The 20686-nt window shown below is 51.7% G+C and overlaps 1 protein-coding gene across 5 annotated transcripts in view; it reads left to right on the top strand.

Moving 5' to 3' along the window:
* Positions 1 to 19945, top strand: part of Sfxn5 (sideroflexin 5) — a 108307-nt gene extending 88362 nt beyond the window's left edge. For 3 of the 5 annotated variants that reach the window (XM_003469000.5, XM_023564781.2, XM_023564782.2), the window contains exons 13-14: positions 2220 to 2337; positions 17038 to 19945. In XM_003469000.5, the coding sequence (XP_003469048.1) occupies positions 2220 to 2337; positions 17038 to 17115 (196 nt within the window). In that variant the 3' untranslated portion in view covers positions 17116 to 19945. Of the gene's footprint in view, positions 1 to 2219; positions 2338 to 7293; positions 8996 to 17037 lie in introns of those variants that run through there. The other 2 variants (XM_063229587.1, XM_063229588.1) reach the window with 2 other exon arrangements.
* The last annotated feature ends 741 nt before the right edge of the window (positions 19946 to 20686 follow it).

Below are 20686 nucleotides of genomic sequence, written 5' to 3'. Positions count from 1 at the left end.
ATAAGCGGCCTGTGTTCCCAATGCTCTTGATTCCGTGGAGTCCCCTCTCCTATTGCTCATCAGGCTTAATTTGACAGCTGGACAAATCTGCACCCATGTGAGAGACTAGAGGACAGCTCAGCCACCAGGCTGTTACTCTTTCTTGCATGTAACACAGGCAATAACCACAGCAATAGTGACACAATTACAGAGCACTTACTGAAGCCCAAGTAAGAACTAGCCTTTATCTTGCGCAAAATTAAGTTTATTGCTCTTAACAGAGACATCCTGGGACAGGATTTCTTAAAAGTGTGATCTTGGAATCACCTATTTTAGACTCAAAGGAGTTGTTTCAATTATAAATTGCTACATCTTCTACCAAAGGAATCAGACTCTTGGGGTGCAAGGGGCCCTTGTGAGTCTGCATTTTTAACCAGCTGCCTAAATCATTTCAATTCACACAAAAGTTTGAGAACTGCTGCTCCCAATTTTGCTATTGGCTCAAGGCCAGGTATTCTGGGGATTCTTGTCCCAGGAAATGAGATGAGGGTTGCCAGCCCCTATACTGTGGACCTAGCCCAAAGGGCCTATGTTAGTCAGCTTTCTATGACTGTAACAAATACATCAGAGAGAGGTATTACAAAGAGAAAAGGTTTATTTTGGCTCATGGATTCAGAGGTTTCAGTCTGTGATTGATTGGCCATATTGTTCTGTTCTGAGGAGGAAGCATATCATGGAAGAAATAGGTGAAATAGCAAATCTGATCCTCTTATTGCTTGGGAGGAGGAGGAGGGGGAGGAAGAGGTTGAGAGAGAGAGAGAGAGAGAGAGAGAGAGAGAGAGAGAGAATGAATGAGCAAGCCTAGTGTCTGTTTCCTTCAAGGGCATGTTTTCCCGGTGACCTAAAGACCTTCTACTAGGCCCCGTATATAGTAGGCAAGCACTCTACCACTGAGCTGTATCTTCAGCTCTTCATCTTTTCCTCTTCTGTCTCTCTCAATAGCATCTTCCTACGTCGTCCAGGCTGCCCTTGATCTTCCTGCCTCTGCCTCCTGAGTAGCTGGGATTACAAGTGTGTTCTACCACACCAGGCTTTAAGCCCCACCTCTTAGGGTTTCTATCACACTGGTGACTAACTCTTTAACACATGGCTCTTTGGGGAACATTTAAGATCCAAACCATACCAGAGGCCTCTCATCTATGTTCACGCCAGGGCTGCTCCAGTGGGTTGACACAAAAGTTCCTATTGTATTTCCTTCACATCAGGACATGGAGGCTGATGCGGAGGTCAGATTTAGTGCCTACCAAACATCCCCTGGCCAACAGTCCAGTTTTGCAGCATGCTGGGTCCCTCATTCCTACATTGCTGCCAGCAAGTAGAATGCTATGGTTTCCACTATGGAGACTGCTGGCTCATGCACCATGGAAAACTCTGGTGAGTGTGGTAAAGGTGCACTTGCCAGCTGGTGTCACTGTCTAGGAATCCCATTCAGTCCTGGAGTTGGAACACCTCGGTCCCTGAAGGGGGGTTTTCATGCACCACTGCCATCCAGGAACTCACCTCCAAAACCTGCCACAGGGGGTGGGACCAGCTGTGCCATGCAGGGAATGAAGCTGGCAAAAGGCCCTGAATGTGGAGGCCAAGAGCAGCTTGGGATAACAGCACTCAGGGAATCAGGCAGCAGCAGCAGATTTGGCCTTGGTCCTGGCAAGTCCCTTCCCCTCGCTGGCTCTTGGATGAAGTTGATGAGGTGACCAGTGGGATGTCTTCTACTCGCACACATAGGACAGGACCACCCCCTCTGGACATGTACATGCATGTGTGTGTGCACGTGTGTGTGTGCTTTGTCTTCTCTGCAGGATGGTCTGGTTTGTTTGCAATTAATTGTTTCCTCCATGTCTCTCCAGCAGCAGGAACAAACAGCCCCTTCTATTGTCTCCCACACCTGGGACCTTCTTGACACAGGGCTGGACAGGGTGGGTGGCTACCCACAGGTACTCATTTATGATGAGTAATTGAAGATTCAACCAGCATTGTCCTTCATGACTGGTTCTGGGAGGAGGAGTGATGATTGGAGATGGTCACAAACCCAGAATTCTGCAGTATCTGTTTCGCTAGGGACTGTCCTAGCTGCAGAACCGGAGTGCTCCTGCCCTGAGACCGCAGGGTGGGTAGTAGCCAGCCTGCACCACCTCCAGGTGTTGGAGCCTCACGTACTCCTCCTTCCCTCTCCCCAACAGGACAGCTCTCCTGCAGGCGCGCCCCCGGCTGCTTCTGCCTGTGCAAAGCCTCGTGTGCCTGGCAGCCTTCGGCTTGGCCCTGCCGCTGGCTATCAGCCTCTTCCCACAGATGTCAGAGGTCAGTGGGGGTCAAGGGCAGAGAAGGGAGGGGTGCAGCTGGATCATTTATTACCAAAGACTTATCCAGTGATGAGACCTTAGCACTGTGGTAGGTACTAGGATTAGAGCTGTGAGACTGGCCAGGCTGTGGCTTCTCAGAGTCGAAGGTCAAGCAGTAAACACAAGGATGAAACAAGGACTAGCAAATGAAGTTAGAGTAGGGTTAGAATGAGAGAAGTTCAGCTGGACATAGGAGGGGACAGACCCGAGCAAAGTAGCAGTTCTCTGGGCCAGGGGCCTGGAGCTTGGGCTGGCGCTGGCCAGATGGAAGGGATGGGGCACACATGAGCTGGGGACCAGGTGGTGTGACCGTACTGAAGAGAAGCACATGGCACTTGCTAAGAGCAGAGAGTGGGTCAGGTGAGGGGAGCTGGGCCAGGTGGTGTGGGGAACTTGGAAGCCAGAGCAGAGAAGGTAAATGTTATCCTGAGGACCCCCCAAAGCAGGACTGCAGATTCCTGATTTTGAACAGTCCCCAGAGCTGTGTCGTGAGGCTGGGTTGGAGCTCTGGAGGAGAAGGAACCATCAGGAGGCTGTGGCGGGCGTCCAGCAAGAGATGATGGCAGCTTGGACCAAGCTGTTGGCAGTGGGCATCAAGAGAAATGGGGCCTTTGAGAGAGAGTTGGGTGGCCGCTTCATCAGGATTTCTTGAAGAACCGCGTGTGGTGTGAGGGAAGGGAGCCGGCAAGATGCATGTCTGGCTTTCTGGTTTTGAAAGCAGAAGGCAAATATAGGTACTGCTTTACAAGATGGAGACACGAGGAGAGGCAGGGTTGAAGGAGGACAGCATGTTGAGTTGGATGGACCCAGGGGTGTGAGGAGCCTGTGCCGCATCCAAATGGAGCTGCTCTGTGGGGAGCTGGCTCTGGGTCTGGAATTCAGGAGAGAGGGCTGGGCTCAGGGGTAGAAGTAGAGGCCACCGGGATAAAACCAGTACTGGTACAGACAGGTCCAGGTGAGTATGATCAAGGGCAGGTGGACCATCTGAGCCCCGTAAGGCTGAGGAGCCCTAGTTATCCTTCAGGCAAACCCTGGACCCAAGGGGTGGGGCCCAGGTGAAAGGTGAGGCTTGGCATGGAGGAAAAAAGAGAAACAGGGTTATAGCTAGAACAGATGTGGGATCCAGAGAACCTGTATTTATTTACTTTTCTCTTTTTAAAATAGGCGGGACTGGGACTTGTGTAAATTGAGAAGGGAAACTGAGAACATGGCACAAAAAAAGGGAGAGAACCAGAAGGCAGACCAGGGGGCCAGCCTGGGCAGGGTAGGAGCCCCCTCCCCTCTTTAGAGGATGGGGCAAAAGTAGGGGGCAGGTGAAGTGGGATTGAGAGACAAGCAGGAGGCCAGCCCAAGGGGGCAAAGAATGAGGGCGACCTGTAGAGTAACCAGGCTCACAGAAAGCACGGGAATGCGGAGCGGGGAGTCTGGGCCAGATAGGGACACTCTGCATTTGTGATTTCAGGATTGACCATGCTTCAGAAAAGAGCCATGAAAGGTGGTAGGAGGGGCAAGGGTTTCTGAAGGGAAGCCAGGAAAGGTGACAGTAAGAGGCAGGATGGTGAGAGCCAGCCTCCAGGCCCAGGTCCTGCAGGATCCCATCCAAGGCAAGCCAGGGTAGGAAGCTGGTGTGTGACAAGAGCCAGCATCCATCTGATGCTTCTGGGCTCAGCTTTGCCATGAGGACAGGAACATCCTTCCCACCCTCTGGAAAGCCCAGCCTGGATGCCAGCTTACCTAGTTTTAAAGACAGGAAGGAGAATATTCTTGGAGATCCCTGGGATCTGCATCCCTGACGGGCTGGACTGGCACTCCCTGAGTCCTTCTTTGTCTCTGTACAGTCAGCCTGAGCCCAAGGCTCTAGGTGAGGTTCCGAGGACCCTGCATGCTTGAAGCACAGTTGTGCTTAGAGTTTCAGGGACTTATGAGGGGAGGAACCCAGGGCAGAAAAACCAGGACACTGAATCTGAGCCTTTGCCAGCCACAGGGATTTCAAGGTCTCCTGGTTCTGCTGGAAAATGAAGGCCCTGGGCAGCCATGGGGCCAGCCCCAGGTCAAAAAGCCAGGTGTGAAATTGAGAAAACTGTGGAGACACAATTCCAGTGCAGAGAGGTGGTCCAGCAGCAGCTGTGTGCCTCACAGAGGTTCCCTGTCAGAGCCCAGCTTCCCTGATGCCCACCCCTTCCAAATAAGCATGGAAGACAGTTTTTCTAAGTATCTCACCAAAGTCCTCTTATACCACAACCCAAGCTACTTTCTCTAGATGGAGAAGAAAATTGTCAGTGCCTAAGAGGTCTTTGCTCCCCGGGAAGGGAGCGTAGGAGCATGGTTTTCAGAGCTATCTGTTCGGTCGTGTCAATCTCAAAGGGATGCAGGCTGCTGCATCCTTTGTGGGGTATTTTGAGGCCTGTCTGAGACCCATAGCACCAAGGCTATCAGCCAGTGGTTAAGAGGACCTCATGCTCCCCCATTCATCCTCCCAATTAATTCTAACGAGGTGCTTCTTGCCATACAGGGACCATGCCTCATCCTAGAAGCCAGTGGGATTTACTATAATAAGTCTGGACTTGTTTGGCCTGACCCAGCCTTGCCAAAAGTCACTAAGGTGTCAGCAGAAGTAATCACTGAAACACTAATTAATTAATTAGGGGACTTGGAGATCAAGTTTAGGAACTGGGTCCTAGAACAGCTGGCCTGCAGAGATTGGTGTGGTTTCTAGAGGATGAGGGGAGAACTTCAATCCCCTCTTCAATTCCTGGGAAGGAGCTTTTTTGTCTGTTCTTTCCAAATCAGTATTCCTGCCTATTAAGATGACACTGAGGGTCAAACTGCAAATAATGTTGATAATAATAATAATAATAATAATAATAATATGTTTTACTAAGAATCTACTAGACCAGGCAGCATGCTGGGAACTCTGCAGGCCTCATTATATTAAGTCCGCCTAACACCCTTCGAGTCCAAAGTATTATTGAATATCAGTGGATTTTAACTAGGCAATTGGATGTGTATAACCATGGCTCTGGGGAGAGATTTGGCTGAAAATAAGGAACCTTCATTGCACAGGAGGAACTGAAGCCAAGCAGCAGTGAGGTCACTGTGGGAAGAGGAAACACCATAAGAAAGGAAAGGAGGGCAACCCATTCAGGACCCCTACTACCTCTCAGGAGGTATTCCTATTCCCCAGTACACTTTCCTACTCTAAAAAGAAAGAGAGAGAGACAGAGAGAGAGAGACAGAGAGAGACAAGGGAAGAGGGGAGGGAAGGAGTGACCAGAGCCAGGAGGAGAAACCCAGGTGAAATATGTTCCTGGAAACTAAGGACATAAGCATTTCAGAGTGAGATACCACAGAGAGAATTTGTGGAGTAGATAAAACTTGATAACTGGGTGATAGAGCTAGATGTAGCAGTCTAGGAAGCAAAAATGGTAGTCAATTTTTTGTCCTTGTTCAGAGAAGTGAGCTCAGGGATAGGTAAGCTTGAGAGAGCAGCAAAACATATTCACTCTTTGGGGTTCTGGGAAATGGAGGGTGGGAGCTTGGCAAAGTGATTGGGAGACGGCCCATAGCCCAAAGTGGGAAACCATGGCCTCCTGGGGTCCTGGGGCCCAGTGGGAAGAGGGGCCCAGTTGACTTGCTATGGCAAGGAACTGGCGAGTCCAGGACATGGCAATCCTACAAGGCAGGCACCAGTATCCCTTGTTTACAAATAAGGAAACTGTGCTCATAGAGTTTGAATACCTTGTCTGGGGTACATGTTGGTAATGGTGGAGCTGGCTTAGTACCAGGCAGAAAGATTCTACAGTCCTTCTCACCCTGTCCACATCTCACTGTAAAATGAGACCTCAGTGTGTGACCCAGGTCCCTCATAGCTTACTCATCAATAAGAACATTCTAGCATCCTCCCATAGGCCTCCTATCCTTGGTATCCATTTTCACAGGGACCTACTAGAGTGTGCGTCTTGGTTTTCTGAGAGCTGAGGAAAAGATAGAGTGTGTTGGTCTAAGAGATGGACCTGGACTCTCCTCATGACCCATGTGAGAACTGGGGGATAGCGCCTGGCCTCCCCCCAGTCTCACTGCCTGTGCAGGGCAGTCTACACAAATGGGCCCTGAAACCTGACCAGATGGGCCCTATTACCCAGGCACACTTGGCTAGGCTGTCCCCAGCATGAGCAGGCCCATTGGCACCCAGAATCTGTTCCCTGCCCTGTAATCCCTCTTATAGACTGGGAGGACTTTCCCTTCTTGTAAGAGTTGTGGTTAGATAATGACTTGGGGTCTCAGCCAGCCTCCAGTCCTATGGTGGAGACAGTAGGGAAGATTCTTCTTGCACTTGCCAGCACCCACTTTAGGTCAGGTAGGAAGTAGAAGCCTCCCTCTGTTGTGATAGGTTTGTGATGGCCCTTCCCTTTCTGGTCCTTCCCTCTCTGGAGATTGAGGCTGGGAATTCCAGGCCTCAGTGGCTGTCTTTATCTCTCTTCCCCACACTCACGCACATACACGGGTGCCTCGGTTCCCTCAAGGAGGTCCAGAGTCCAATCTGTGACCTATGGGCTTGGGTGCCACAAGAGGCTGAATAGGGTGATGGCAAATGTCCCTCCAACTCCAACAGCTGGTGCTCCCTCCCTGGAAGCGCTTCCAGGCCTGTTTAATGAACCTCATGTCTCCTGGGAGCAAGAGGCGGTACCTTGGCCAAGCCCCACTTCCCTCCACCCTGCCTCTGTTTCTGCTTCTGTCCTTCTTTGTGCCTCTTTTCCCTTCCTAGATTCCTCTCTATCTGTCCCCAAATCCCTAGTGTGTCCTTCCCCCCTTCCCCCACTGTTTCCCCAAGAGCTGAGGGGCTGGGGAACAGGGCTGCACATACAAGCCGGAGCCATTGTTCAACAATCTGTTTTTGTCCTCATCTTGTTGGCAGGCGGCCGGAGAGGAGCAAAAGGTTAATGAGGCACTGTGAACGGGCTGCGGCGGGCGAGCCAGCGTGGTGACAGGGAACTAATTAGGAGCAGTTTAACAGGAGGAAAAAGTGAAATCTCCTCTTCACCAACTGTCAATAATTAGCTGATTTGGTGAGGTTGAAATGTGTCCACAGAAGGTGGGGCTTGTCTGGGGAGGAGGGTGACTTGGGAAATGGGGGCATCCAGAGCAAGGCCGAGCCCCAAGGTGGCTTTCAGGCAGGGGCTGTGCTGTGACCCCCTGGCCTGCCCTTGGTCCCTCTGGCTAATATCCCTCGATCACAACTCTCAGCATGGCCTGTGTTTTAACCTCAGAGCTCTCAGTCTACCCAGCTGTAAGTTGGAATTAAGTTTCTTCCCGCCTTGCTGGGTAGGATTCTAGGGGTGGAAATACCAGGCATAGTCCGGGTGCTAGAGTCAGGAGAGCAGTGGCTGCCCTGTGAGCTAAAGTCTGATGCCTGCCTGGCCTGCCAGGTGGAGTATCCTCTGAGCCACTCTCTGGGGCTGGGACTGGCTTATGAATAAATACCAAGTGGCAAATAGGCAAGGCCTTAGCTGTCCTTGAAGCTTGCCTCATGGTCCCCTGGGCCCACTACCAGCTGCTGTAGGGACCTGGTCAAGGGTGAGGGAGAGGGGAGCTCGGGTTGTGTGTCTTTGAATGAAGGCTGCAGACAGAAGCTCTAGGCTGTTTCTGCAGGGCTGGAGGCTCTGAGTGTGTTTCTTCCCTGCCCTGACTGCAGGGGCCTCTAGGGGATGAGGAGTCAGGTTCACTAGCCAGCAGGATTGTTTCCTGTTTGGCCAGTTTGCCTGTCAGTTGTCTCCTCCTTTGTCCCCTGGCCTTTGACCTTCCCTGACACCTCAGGAGAGAACTCCTCCTCCCTCCCCCTCCCCAGCTTCTGCTGAAGGCCTTGCCTGGAAGAAAAGACCTAAGAGCCCTCAGGGCTTCCTGCCCTAAGCCTCCACGTTAGCCCTGTCAACCCCAGATCCCTTCCTTCTCAGCCTCCCCCCTCCTCCCCTAAGCTCTGGAGGGACCTGGGGACTTGAAGATGTGCTTTGAGGGAGCCTGGAGCCCTTCCCATGTCCTCAGTATAATTCTGGAGACACATTCCCCCCTTGGCTGCAGAGGGTGGCTCTTAGAAGCCACACCCATTTGTAGGTGCGGAACATGGGTCGGACATGGCTACTCCTTATGCCTACCTGTGCCCCTTACAGTTTCTAGGGCTGAGAAACAAAGAGATGCACCCCTCATGCACTGAAGGAGAATGTTTTACTTCCAGTGGGTACCAAAACCTCCACCCCTCACCAGCACTGAGGAAAATGGTGGTTTGATGAACCCGTTTGGCTACGTGGCTGTGACCCACCAGAAGCCAGAGTCTCTCCAGCCTGTCTCCCTTTTTCTGAGGAAGTATTTGAACTTCTCACCAAGACTGGCTAAGAGTTGGGAATTGCCTCAGATCCTCTTTCAAGCTGTTCTAGAAATGGCTTCTCCTGAGGACTCCTCCCCATTGTGACCTCCAGGATCTGTCCCATCTCACATGTGCAGTCCCATCTCCTGCCTCAGGACAACAAACCTGTTTCCCACTGTGGTACATAGGATTTCATCAGGCCAACATCTTGTACTCTCTACACACCTAACAGAACATGGCTTATGTGGATTCACCTTGACTTTGTTGGTGCCTGTTTTTAGGTCTGGTACAAAGCTAGAGATACTGTCTAATGTCCCTCCTGAGTCCACAGTGGCTTTCACTGTCCCCATAGCAGGGACCTCCTCCCGTCCAGTATCAAATCTGTCTCCTACTTTGCTTGGAGATGTTTGTTTGGGGTTTTTCTCATTTACTGCTTTAATCAGTCCTTACTGAACTCCAAAGCAGGCTATTTTTGCCTTCAGAAATCTGCCGCCTCCCCGCCCGCTGCTTTCTTGGAGTTTGCCCACAGGACCCCCCAGGAGGGACGAATGGGGATGGCAAAGCCACTCAGAGCCCAGGAACGCCAACGCCACCTGTCATGTTGCCTGTTCCCCACACCCCCAGCCCCAGCCCTCGCATGCACACACGCACACACACACACACACACACACACACACACATATGCACACACACAGGCATACTCTCATATATGAGTGTGCACATACTCCCAGTGACAGGCCTCAGCCAGGCTATCTCCCAGCCTGTCTCCCCCAGTTCTGCCTCTCCCAGGACATTCTAGACCAGCTCAGTGAGTTCAGGGCCAAGAAGAAGCTTGGCATGAGATACTTCTGTGGAAAAGATAAAAGCAAGGCTGGGGATATAGCTCAGTGGCATAGGCACCTGCCTGGCAAGTGTGAGGTCATGAGTTTGATCCGGAAAAAAAAGAAAAGATAAAAGCATTGACCTGTGCAAACTGAGCAAGAGCTCAGCCACGGGAGCCAAGCCAGCAAGACAGGCCGTGGATGCTGCTTTGACTGCAGGCCCTGCCTTCTTTGCATAGCATCACACGGGGATTTTAGACCTTCTAAAGGCTCTCCCATCTATTCCTAGATCTTATCCTCATCCTAGTCCCAGGAGATAGAAAATTTTCCTACTGTGCCTGAAGCCTTGAGGCTTAGAAGAAGGGGGACAGAGAATGATTTTGGGATTGGTCCACCAGAGGGCACCCAGGCGTAGTGCAGTGCTCCAAAGTGAAGAAGGGGCTCAGAATCTTTGCCAGATGGGCAAAGCATGGGATAATGCAGAGTAAGAGGAGCCCCTGCACTGAGACACTCCTGTCCGGTTTGGTTCACCCATTATCAAGACTATCTGAGTAAGGCAAGGGACACCAAGTGGCTCACCGTGGAGTGGGCTGAAGAACCCCTGGATGTACACCTGGTCTTCACTTATGGTTGTCAGGATGAAAACAAGTGCTGGGGGCTCCAGAAGCAGCAACATGGATTTGGTGTGAAAAGATCAGGGGAGGCTTTCAGGAAGAGGCAGTCTTAGAATAGGATACACCCTGGCCTCTGGCCTCAAATATGAGAAATGGAAAGTAACTGGTGGGCAAGGAACCCAGAGAAAGTCCCCAGTGTCCAGCCAAGGAGTCAGCTTCATTGAGAAGGCCTAGGAGCCCAAAACCACTATCAAAGGCCTGATCAGGGGTCCAGGCTCAGGCACTAGCTGCTCCTCTAACATCCCTGTCTTCCAAGGGCACTCAAGATAGGGCCTGTGCATGTGTGTATGTGTGAGCAGGACCTGGGGCTACCCAGCCCTGCTAAAAGTGTGAATGTGGATCCCTGGTAAGCAAGCCAGTCCCGGGCCTAGCAGAGGCTTCAGTCACACAGAGTCAGCAAAGTGTCTTTGGACTTTGGGGCCCGGTCATTGTTGCCACCACCTGTGGACCTTCAGAAGCTCAGACCCCTGGCCAGGCATAGGAAGTGGCTTTGAGCTGTGTCACAGGGTCAGGCTGAAAGCCCTACCCCCAGTCCTTTGTCTTTGAAAAGAAGGCCGAAAAGCCAGCAGCAGAAAGGCCAGGAGGAGGGAGGGCTTTGTAGTGGGTAAAATCCCTGAGAGTGGGGCACGGGCTGGGGGATCCAGTTTCCTGTTTATGTCTCTGCACTTTAGCTCCAGGTTCAAATATGTAAACTATCCACTGGCCCTGGCTGCAGGTGTGTGTGCTCCCAGGCTGTCAGGCAGAGGTGCCTTGAATGCATTCCTGACTCTGGCCCCCCACCCACAATGAGCCAGCCCAGAGACAGGTAAATAGCTCAAGGTTAACCCTTCCCAGGCCACAGAGGAAGGCTGCGGGAGCTGTTCTAGGGATTCAAGACAGCTGGATCTTGGGGTGCTCTGCCGTTGGGGACATCTCCTGGGAGGTACTGCAGGGTCTGAGTTGAGTCTGCAGGATGGAGTTGGGTCAGTGATACAGGAAGGCTAAGAGCATGACTGGGAGCCAGGGTGCAAATCCTACCTGAGTAGGGCAGGTTTAGCAGGGTGACACTGCTTATTTCATAGCAGGCTGGGCATGAACCTGGCACCCCCACTCAGCCAGTGCTGATTAATAACCCCAGCTTCCTCAGTGGTCCCTGCAGCCTCCATCCTCCAGGGCCCTGGCTTCCCATCCGAGACCCCTTACTTCCAGATCCCCTGCCACTTGCTCTCTGGCATCTGGGAGGAGCCCAAAAAGACATAGGCACAACCTGGACCCAGGGCACCCCATCTCCTGTTGCTGCTCCTTACTCAGTTTCTCCCTTTCAGCTTCTTCCCAGAGAAGGCCCCTTAATGCTAGTTCCTGGTCAAAACCAGAGGCTGCTTCTTAGTGCGGCACCCTGAGGGTCTGGCCTTCAGGAAGCTGGTGCTGGTAGCCTCCCTTGCTCCACCTCCTCAAGCCTCGGCCTGTGCCCCCACAGCTCCCTCTGCGAGTCACAGTGGCTCTTCTGCTGCCAGCATGGCCCATAAAACTGACTTTTGCTTCCTGTCCTTCCCAGTACCAGGGAACCCAGAGAAAACAGCATTCACCCTTAGTCCTTGCTTTGGGATCCTGGACCTGTGAAGGTGGCAGAAGGCCATCCCAAACCATACTCACTGCTGCCATTCCATAGTCTACTGCGGGCCCTAGATGTGATGTGACTCCTTGGAAGAGCCTGGGCTTCCCCACACACATCAGAGAGGTGACTTCCAAGGAGCGCTCTTTATTTTTGGTGAGAGGGGAGGAAATAACAGATCAGATCAAACAGACAGCACAAGGTTCCCCACCCTGGCTTCCCCTGGTGAACCCAACTGTGAGGACCTCCCACAGTCCCCAGTACCCATGAGACTTGAAAATAGCAGACCAGGGGTCTGGGGATTTAGCTCAGCGGCATAAGCACCTGCCTTGCAAGCAGGCAGTCGTGAGTTCGATCCCTGGTACCGATAAAAAGGAAAAAGACAAAAAAAAAAAAAAAAAGAAAGAAAGAAAATAGCAGACCATTGGGCCTATACCCAACCCCAGCAGGAAAGCTGGAGAGGATCAGTTGAGCTGCCTCTGATGGAAAGGGGAGGCTATGTCCAGGGTCTGTACTGAGTGGGGCCTGGGAAATCCAAGCCACAAGAGGTCACCACAGTCCAGTAGCCAAGACCAAAGCCTCTGAGCCTTCAGGAGACCACATCCAGAAGACTGTTTGCTGGTGGCCATGGCTGCTCCATATCTGGGAACCCTCTGTTACTGCTTCCAATCCTCACACTGGTCCCAAGCATGGCCTTGTTCCCCCTACCAGTCCCTTACATGTACCTGTTCCCAAGGCCCTGGCACCCACTCCTCCATCTGCTCTCTTGGGCAAGCTCCTTCACTCTGGAGGCTCTGGCTTTGTGCAAGCTTCCATACTGTCTCTCTTGCTCAGAGCCCAGAGCTCAGAGCCCTAGACCCATCTGGCTCTCAGGCCTTTCTACTGGGGAAACCACAGGTGCCCCACACTCAGCATGGCTACCCTGAGCCCATCCTCCAGCCCATCCCCTCCCATACTCGCTCTGCTAAGAATGGCATCACCAGCCACCCCAGCTCCTGAGCTAGAATTAGGAGTCATCCAACGCACAGTCATCCTCGACACCTCCCTCTCACCCCCACGTGGGATTGGTCATCAACTCCTATGGATTTCGTCCTCAGGATCCTCTGTGTACCCACCCATCTTCCCCCACTGGCAACAAGATAACGCAGAACCTGGTGCCTCTCTGACTCTAGCAGCTGCTCCCTGGGAAGTTTCTCTGCCTTACCACTTAGCCCCCTGGCCTATCTTCCACACCTCCACTATTGAAGAGACCTTTCTAAAACAGTCTGGACCATGGCCGTCTATACTCAAAACCCTTCCATGGGGCCTTATTGCCCTAAGATAAAAGGCTGACACCCTCATGTAGCCTACAAGGTCCTGCCTATCCTGGCCTCCAATTTCTGTCACATTTCCAACAAGCCCAACACGACTCCATATTTCACCTGCCTGCGCTGGTCAGCTAAAGCTTTTTCATTTACCCAGCAAGTATTTTTTTATCTTCTCATCAAAACCCTTCATTCTCCCTGATCCACCTTCTCTGAGAAGTCTTCCTTCCTGATTCTTTCATCAGTAAGTGGTAACCCCCAGTTTCCATGGCACTTTGTCTCTCTGGAACCCGTCTGCTTTCACGCACTGACTCCTCCCATGGACTTGGAGCTTCTCAAGGGCATGGGCTGCTCTCAGCATCTCTGTGTACTTGGCCCTGTACATGGAGTTGACAGCCATAGGGCTGATGGATGGGACAGAAAGAAGCCCTAGCGTGGCAGCTCTGTCCCCAAGCCTGGGCTTCACTGCATCTCAACTGCTTTTACCTAGAGCCTTCCCACTGGCTGCATCTCTCCATACTTCCCTCCTAGCTGCTACCCTCAGCTCAGAGGGGGCCTGGGGAGCCTCAGGTGCCAGGAGGGAGAGGTCTTGGTCTACCCCCAGTCTGTGCACTGCAAGGAGTCGACACCGTGGGCCGTGGCCCTGGGCCGTGGTCCTCCACCTCCATGCTGAGCAGCCTCTCTGATTTTAATGCGGGCCTCAGTGCTTCAGTGAAAGCCGGCATGAGAAGTTGCTAATAATGGCACTAAAATAAAATATGCTACATCTGTTATGGGTAGCAGAACAAAATTAGCTGCTCACACCTCTGACATCCAAGATGTCTTAACTTAAAATACTCCTTGGCTTACTTTACATCATTTACTGATTATATTTAAAAGAAATACAATTTTGCAATTACTGGTTCTTTCCAGTGTGTTATCTATGCATCATTTTCCTTTTATGTTTATATATTTCTCCTTCATTAGTGCAGTCTGAAGGGTGATTAGGATTCTTCAAACATTTTACAGAGGTTAAACGTTGATTAAGATTTAATTATTACTGTAAATAGCTTGGAATGACATATGGTGCAAAAGCCTGACATATGTGCATTTGAATAAATGAAGTGCTATTTCCCAGGATGCCTCAGTAGCTGTTTAACAGCTTTCCCGAAGGGTTATGTTACACCTCATGGTAAGATTGCTGGGATGTTATATTTTGTTGGTTTTTGCAGCTGAAAGCTAAGAACAGTTTTCCAGTTTTTTAAAAACATTGAATATTTTAAATACCTAAATTGTTTTGCACAAATTTTTGCTAATTTGTCTAACTAGGTTAAACATTTTCAAAAGCATTTAGATTTTTAAGCGTGGGCGCTGTGCATTGTGTCAGTGGCAGTGTAGGGATGAGGGGAACCGATGGAGTGGAGGGGACTCAGGGTGGAGGGGACTCAAGCCAGCAGGGGGAGGGAGGGAGAAGGTGGTTTGAGGAGAGGGTTGGGGATGAAACCTGGGTCCTGAACCTCGCTCTTTCTGTCTGTTTGGCCATATCAAGTAGGGCACTACTGTTAATGTATCAGGGACTATGGGGGAAGGGGTCCCCCTTTTCTAGGATCCCCACCATAGCCACCAGCTCCAGTCCTCACCAAACTCTCTCTTTTCTGAACTTTGACCTGCATATCCTGGTCCTGACTGAGCTCTCTGGAAGCCAGGCTCATCTGTGCCACCTTCTTCTTAACTTTCCAGGGTTGCTATATTTTGGCATATGGCAAGTGCCAAGGACCAAGTTCAGCTGAGCTAAGTTGCACAGGCCTGGTGTTGCTGTGACCCTGCCCAGGGCAAATGTCAGGCCTTTTGGGCCTTCTAACTGAAGGAGCACCTTTCAACCTGGCTCTATTAGCCTGGGTCCCAGGGATCTCCACTGGTTCAATCTTTGGAGCCAAAGACCAGCAGCTGGTCGCCAGGGAGACCCTATCCCACAGTGCCAGCTACCTCTTTTCTTTCCACCCATTTGTTTATTACTTAGTGATACCAGCACTCTACTAGGCCTTGAAGACACTGGAGTGCAAAGACCTGCATACCCTCTGCCTTAGGGAGCTTGTGAACTCATGTGGAAAGGAGGGAGGTGAGTGAATATCAGGCCCAAAACAATGTGGTATCACTTGAATTTGAGAAGTGCAGGAGGCTGCAGGGCCAGAGGGTGACATACCTATACTGAACAAGAAAAGATGTCTACAGCTGAGCCATGAGAGCCACTGAAGATGGGGAAGATGTGCAGTGGGTAGTTTAAGTGCATGGAGGGCAGGTGTGGCAGAGGGGACACAGAGGACAGACTGGAAACATGAGGAATATCCTAGGGTGTCCAAGGAACTCAAATTTAGTGCATGTGGTGCATGTTCTTTAGGAAAGGGGAAGGTGTTGAGGGGTGGGCAGTAGTAGGGATAGAGGTAGAGTTGGAATTCTGGGTTTGGCTCTTTATAGTGAAGAGAGGCATGACCAGACCTGAGACTTAGAAGGCGGGCACTGGCCATGCTGAGGATGAACTAAAATAGATGAGACCTTGGGGGCAGGAAGGAAAAAATAGGTGAGGAGGCCCCAGGATTTTCAACTAGAATGTTATTGGGTTGTGCCTGGAAGACAGGACTACACTATGGCTGGAAACACCTCAGATGTGGGAACCCAGGGGGCCCAGGTAGAGCAAGCCCAGAGGACCCTAAAAAGCGATTGGTGGGTGTCATAAATGAAGAGTGGTGGTGACCTTGAAGAGGAATATTTTTGTGGAGGGCGATGAGAAGAAGTCAGATTTGCTGTGGGTTGGAAAGTCAGTGGAAGGTAAGGAGGTGGACACCACTAGGGTAGACAATTCTTTAAGGAGATGTGGCTGCCGGGGAGGAGATGATGAGGCGGTGGTGGAGCCTGCCGTGGAGTGGAGGGGAGCCATTCTCAGACCAAGGACACTGATGGGCAGAAGTCAGGAGACAGCCAGGTGGAAAGAGGAGGGCATCGGGAGGAAGCTACCCGCAGGCTGGGGGGAAGGGGAGCCTCTGCTGCTGCCTTGCAAGGGAGGGATGGCTGCTGGGGCACAGGTGGGCACATGTGGTCACAGGGAGGCTGTGGGAAGCTGGGGGATGAGAAGCTAATGCTTCCCTTCTGGTGCCTTCTGCCTTTTTCTCTGATGTAGGAAAGGTTCATGGAGTGGGGAGCTGAAGACAGAGTAGTCAGAGTGAGCAGAGAAAGGTTAGGATGGCTGCCATGGAGAGAGAGAGGGAGTTGAGTGGGCAGTACCGTGGGGTGATGTTATTGCCAGCTGCTGTGAGGGTCCAACCAGGGTGAGGGACAGTGAATATTGAATGGTCTGGCGTGGGTAGTTATGTTTAAGTGCAGAAATGATAGATGTATGCTTGGGGACCTCCAAAGCAGGGCTTCTACCACTCAGGCCTGGAAGAAGCTGAAGTGGTCCCTGGGTCTGGGCTGGAGAAAGGAGCTGAAGACTAAGTGGGGGGGGGGGCAAGCTGGAGCCTGCAGTTTCAATAATCTAAACATGGAGAGGAGCAGCAGAGACGGGTGTGGCTACAAGGTACTATGGGGACCACGAGGGTGGAGCTTGGCAGGTCCAGGGGTCTATCCTAGGAGACCCCTAGGAGGAGGAACAAGGGCCCCGGAGATGGGGGAGGCCTAGAATCCAGAAGTCAGAGTGGGATGTTCACCCACATGGATGCACTGTAAGAAGGAAGAGGTCAGACCTGGGCTGGCAGGGACACCAAGCCCCAACAGTGGCATCTTGCTAGAGAAAGAAGTTGTGTCACTAAGCAGGAAACATGGCTCTGGTAGGGGGTTCAGAGAGAAGAGAGGCAGAACTGTGGCCACCAGAATCATCCTGACTGCTGGTCCAACACCCCTTTCCCACTGGACCTTTCTTCTCTGTTCTTTCTCCTCAGATTGAAACATCCCAGTTAGAACCTGAAATTGCCCAGGCCACGAGCAGCCGGACAGTGGTGTACAACAAGGGGCTGTGAGCGGTGGTTGGCCGGCCTGGGGACAGCACAATGCCCAGGCCAGTGAGGAGCTGGGGGCAGGAAGGAGTCACACAGGCTGCACCTGCAGGAAGGGCCAGGATGGACCCCACAGGCCTGGGTCACCTGGGGAATACTCAGTCCACAGTGGTAGGAGACTAACCCGTTCACCTTTTAACGTAGGTAGGGGAGAGGAATTCTGACACATTTCCTATATAAAAGCATCAAGTGCATTTCTGGGCCTTACGTGGGGTTGTCAGAACTCCACTCAGCACAATTATGTGTGAAGCTGTAAAACTAGGAATGCCCATGGGGTAGACATAGGATTCTTTTATACTTTTATTTTTTACTTTTCTTTCTTTTTTAAAAAATCAGAATCAAGTGTGAGCCTTGGTTGAAGCAGACCAGAAGAGGCAGGCACACAGATGTTGGGAGCCATAATAGGCCGGGTGCTGGGTGGATTCAATGGCCTTGCTGGTAGATTTAGGATATTAGAGTGACCAAACCAGAATGAGGAAGGGAAGGGAGGTGGTCTGCACCCCACAGGATGAACTAGCCATGATGAAAGTCCTCAGGAATTGGCTCAAGGTTATCAAGAGGCCCTGGCAGGCTCTGGAAGATCCTGTGGCCAGCAGACTCTGAATGTGGCCTGCCCTCACCTATGCTATAGCTGTGGAACCAGTTCCTGAGTGAAGCACTGTGGTATGGAACTGAGGTTTGCCTTCATGGAGCATTCACTGATTTTAGGCCTTTGAGGCTCAGCTCCAGGAAGAGAGTTCCAAGAAAGAATGAATTTTGGCAAGAACCACGGGCCTGTGCTGGCCTCTGTGGGAAGATCCTCTTTCAAGTGCAGGGTGTAGCTCACAGCCTGCAGGCTGGGCATTGGGCTAAGGGTGGGCCAGAACTGGGTTGACTGCTGTCCGGAGAGTATTCATCATGGAACCTGCCTGCCCTATCTACCCTTTTCTGAGCAGGAGGGTCTCATACCTGAGGGTGTCAAGGCCAGATCCCTGGGACCTATTTGAGAGGCAACGTCAATCCAGGAATGGTGAACCTAGCTATGTGGTCTTGGGCAATCCACTCCCTTCTCTGATCCTCCAGCCCCTGCCCAGAAGCAAATACTGGATCAAGGGTTTCTCATTACTCTCCCAGTTCACCTCTGCCTGTTCTGCTCAGATGCTGGTCATCTCAGGCATCTCCTCAACAAGGACACTGGCCTGTGAAAGGAGCAGGCCCTTTGGGATTGGCCAGCAGTTGGCTCAGAACCTGGACTGTGCCCTTCTTTATGTGACCCTACATCCCAGGAGCACTTGACCTTTGCCAAACGTTTCACTGTTCCGGAAGAGGTGACAGCATGGATGCCTTTGCATCAGCAGGGGCTCACAACTGCATCCACCTGAGGCTCTTGCCGCTGGCTCTTTCTCCCATCTGCAGGCAAGGGAGGAAGAGAGGGAAGTTGGAGGCATGGTGATTCCTCTCCTGAAAGGCCCAAAAGAAGGAGATTCATGGCCTCAATGTGCTCCTCGCCTGACTCCCACTAGGACTGGCCATCTCACCATGCAGCCCCTGGGCCTCCCTCTCCTGGTGATCTTGAGAGGATTCTAGGCTGGAGGTGAACACACGTGTGTGTGGGGAAATGCATGTGTGAGCAGCAAGGATGTGGCCACGGGCACCGTCTCCACATCTTGAGGGACACGTAGTTTTGGTGAGGTGGGTCTTCCATGTGCACTTCGGTGGCCAACGGCTGGTTCTGCAGGACATTGCCCTGAAGGTCTGCCACACTCTGGAGGAGCAGCCTACCCCCTGCTTATCAGGGAGAGATGTAGATCAGCATGGAAGGCAGAGCAGTAAGGAAAAGGGGGCCACAGTGTTGGAGAGGGCAGGAACTTTGAGCCAATCCCACCATAATGTGAATGTGCCAATGACTGCTGGCTGTGCCAGTCTTTAGGCCTAGACTAGAAGCTGGGCGTGTTGGGTCTTCTTTTGAAAAGCTCATTTTGAGCTCACCCTACTTTTGTCATGGGTCTTGTTCTTGTGCACTTTATCATGGGCCAAAACTCCCCCCCATCCCTAACTATCCCTCCCAGAGGCCCAGCAGAGGTGGGCATTTGCATCCTTCTCCATGCCAGGGGCTTCAGCATAGCCGCACCCTCCCACCATGGCCTCAGCATTTCATAAGCTGTCTGCTTTGTCTCTGGATGATTTTCTTCATGCACTAAAATACAATTCCAGATGAGCTAAAGGGGCTGCTTTGCAGAGGGGTGCACTGAAAAGGATCCTTATAGCTCAGGGTGATAGTGACAGGGGGTTCGATTGTCCATGCTGCTAAGCCCTGGTCTGGCTTTAGAACACCCCATAAAGGAGACTTGCTTCTCATCTCTGCTGAGGCCAGGGGAGAGAGGTCTAGGGAGTAGATTGGTTCATGATTGGCAAAGAGACCAAAATTTTCCTAGCCAACCCTCTTCTGGTCACTTCAAACATTCCTTCAGTCCCAGGGATGCCCTTCATCCATTCTCAGAAAGCAGTTTGAGAGTACAGGCTCTAAAAGTGAAAGATGTCAGATGGCCAGCAGACCCTGCTCCCTTCCTGATTGTGAGCTGGCTTGTTTCCTGTTTGGAGCCTCTGGCCTGGGAGAAGGGTGGGGTCCTGAGGAGAGGAGTGGGAAGATCCCAGGTGGTCTGCCAGCTTTAGGCAGGGATGAGTGAGGCCCCAGCCTACAGGCCTCAGCACACCCAGGGACTTTACAATGTCTTTTTAACCTCAAAAAATTTCTCAACCTATGTGATTTATGTAATACTAACGAGCTGTGGGCAATAAATGATTTAAAGCATCAGAGCATGGCTTTGTGAATCATGGTGGGAGTATGGAAGCACAATGGGAAAGAGTAAAGGTTTTATAGAAAGGCCCCTGGGGGATGATGAACAAGGTCAGAGGAACATGGAGGAAAGGACAGAGCACGTGAAGGTAAGAAGCTGGGCAAAGCGGGTAAGTTGAACCTGCCAAAGGACCTCTTATAGAATTGCTAGTGCGTGCCCAGGGAGGTACTCAATTCAAGGAACCACTACATGAGGATTCCACTGACTCGCATGCTGCTTCTACTCCTGAGGATGGGAGAGGGCGAGCCATGGCCTTCTGGACTGCCTGTGACCAGGAGAAGTTTCAGTGGGGGGAAGGCCTAGGTTAAGTGGAAAGGTGCCGATGTCTGCCGTGTGCATGGTCCCAGTCCTAGAAATTCTCCTTTCTAACTCCTCCATGGTCCCTTGGGGGAGGACGTGGCCACCTTCTCCTCCTCTTCCAGGCAGCTTCCAGAGGTCCCCAAGCATCTTCCAACCCTGCAGAGAGAAGCTGATGAAGGGTAACAGAGAAAGACCATCACAGTTAGTATCAGCCAGACCCTGGTTCAGCCCCATCATGGCCCAGCATGACTCAGTGGCTTCTAGTGGGTCACTTCCCTTATTTACTTGTCCAGTCAGGTGATATTGAGTGACTTTTCTGTGGGGCACTTTTATAACTGGGCCTAGGGGTCCTTATGTCACTTGCTGGCCTGTTGGAAGGACGGAGAACCCAGATGAAG

Source organism: Cavia porcellus, unplaced genomic scaffold (genome assembly GCF_034190915.1).
Source record: "Cavia porcellus strain 051 isolate PalLab524CR breed Dunkin Hartley unplaced genomic scaffold, mCavPor4.1 scaffold_18, whole genome shotgun sequence".
Lineage (NCBI taxonomy): Eukaryota > Metazoa > Chordata > Mammalia > Rodentia > Caviidae > Cavia > Cavia porcellus.
Note: the sequence above shows the minus strand (reverse complement) of the source record. Positions and strands in the feature narration are given on the sequence as shown.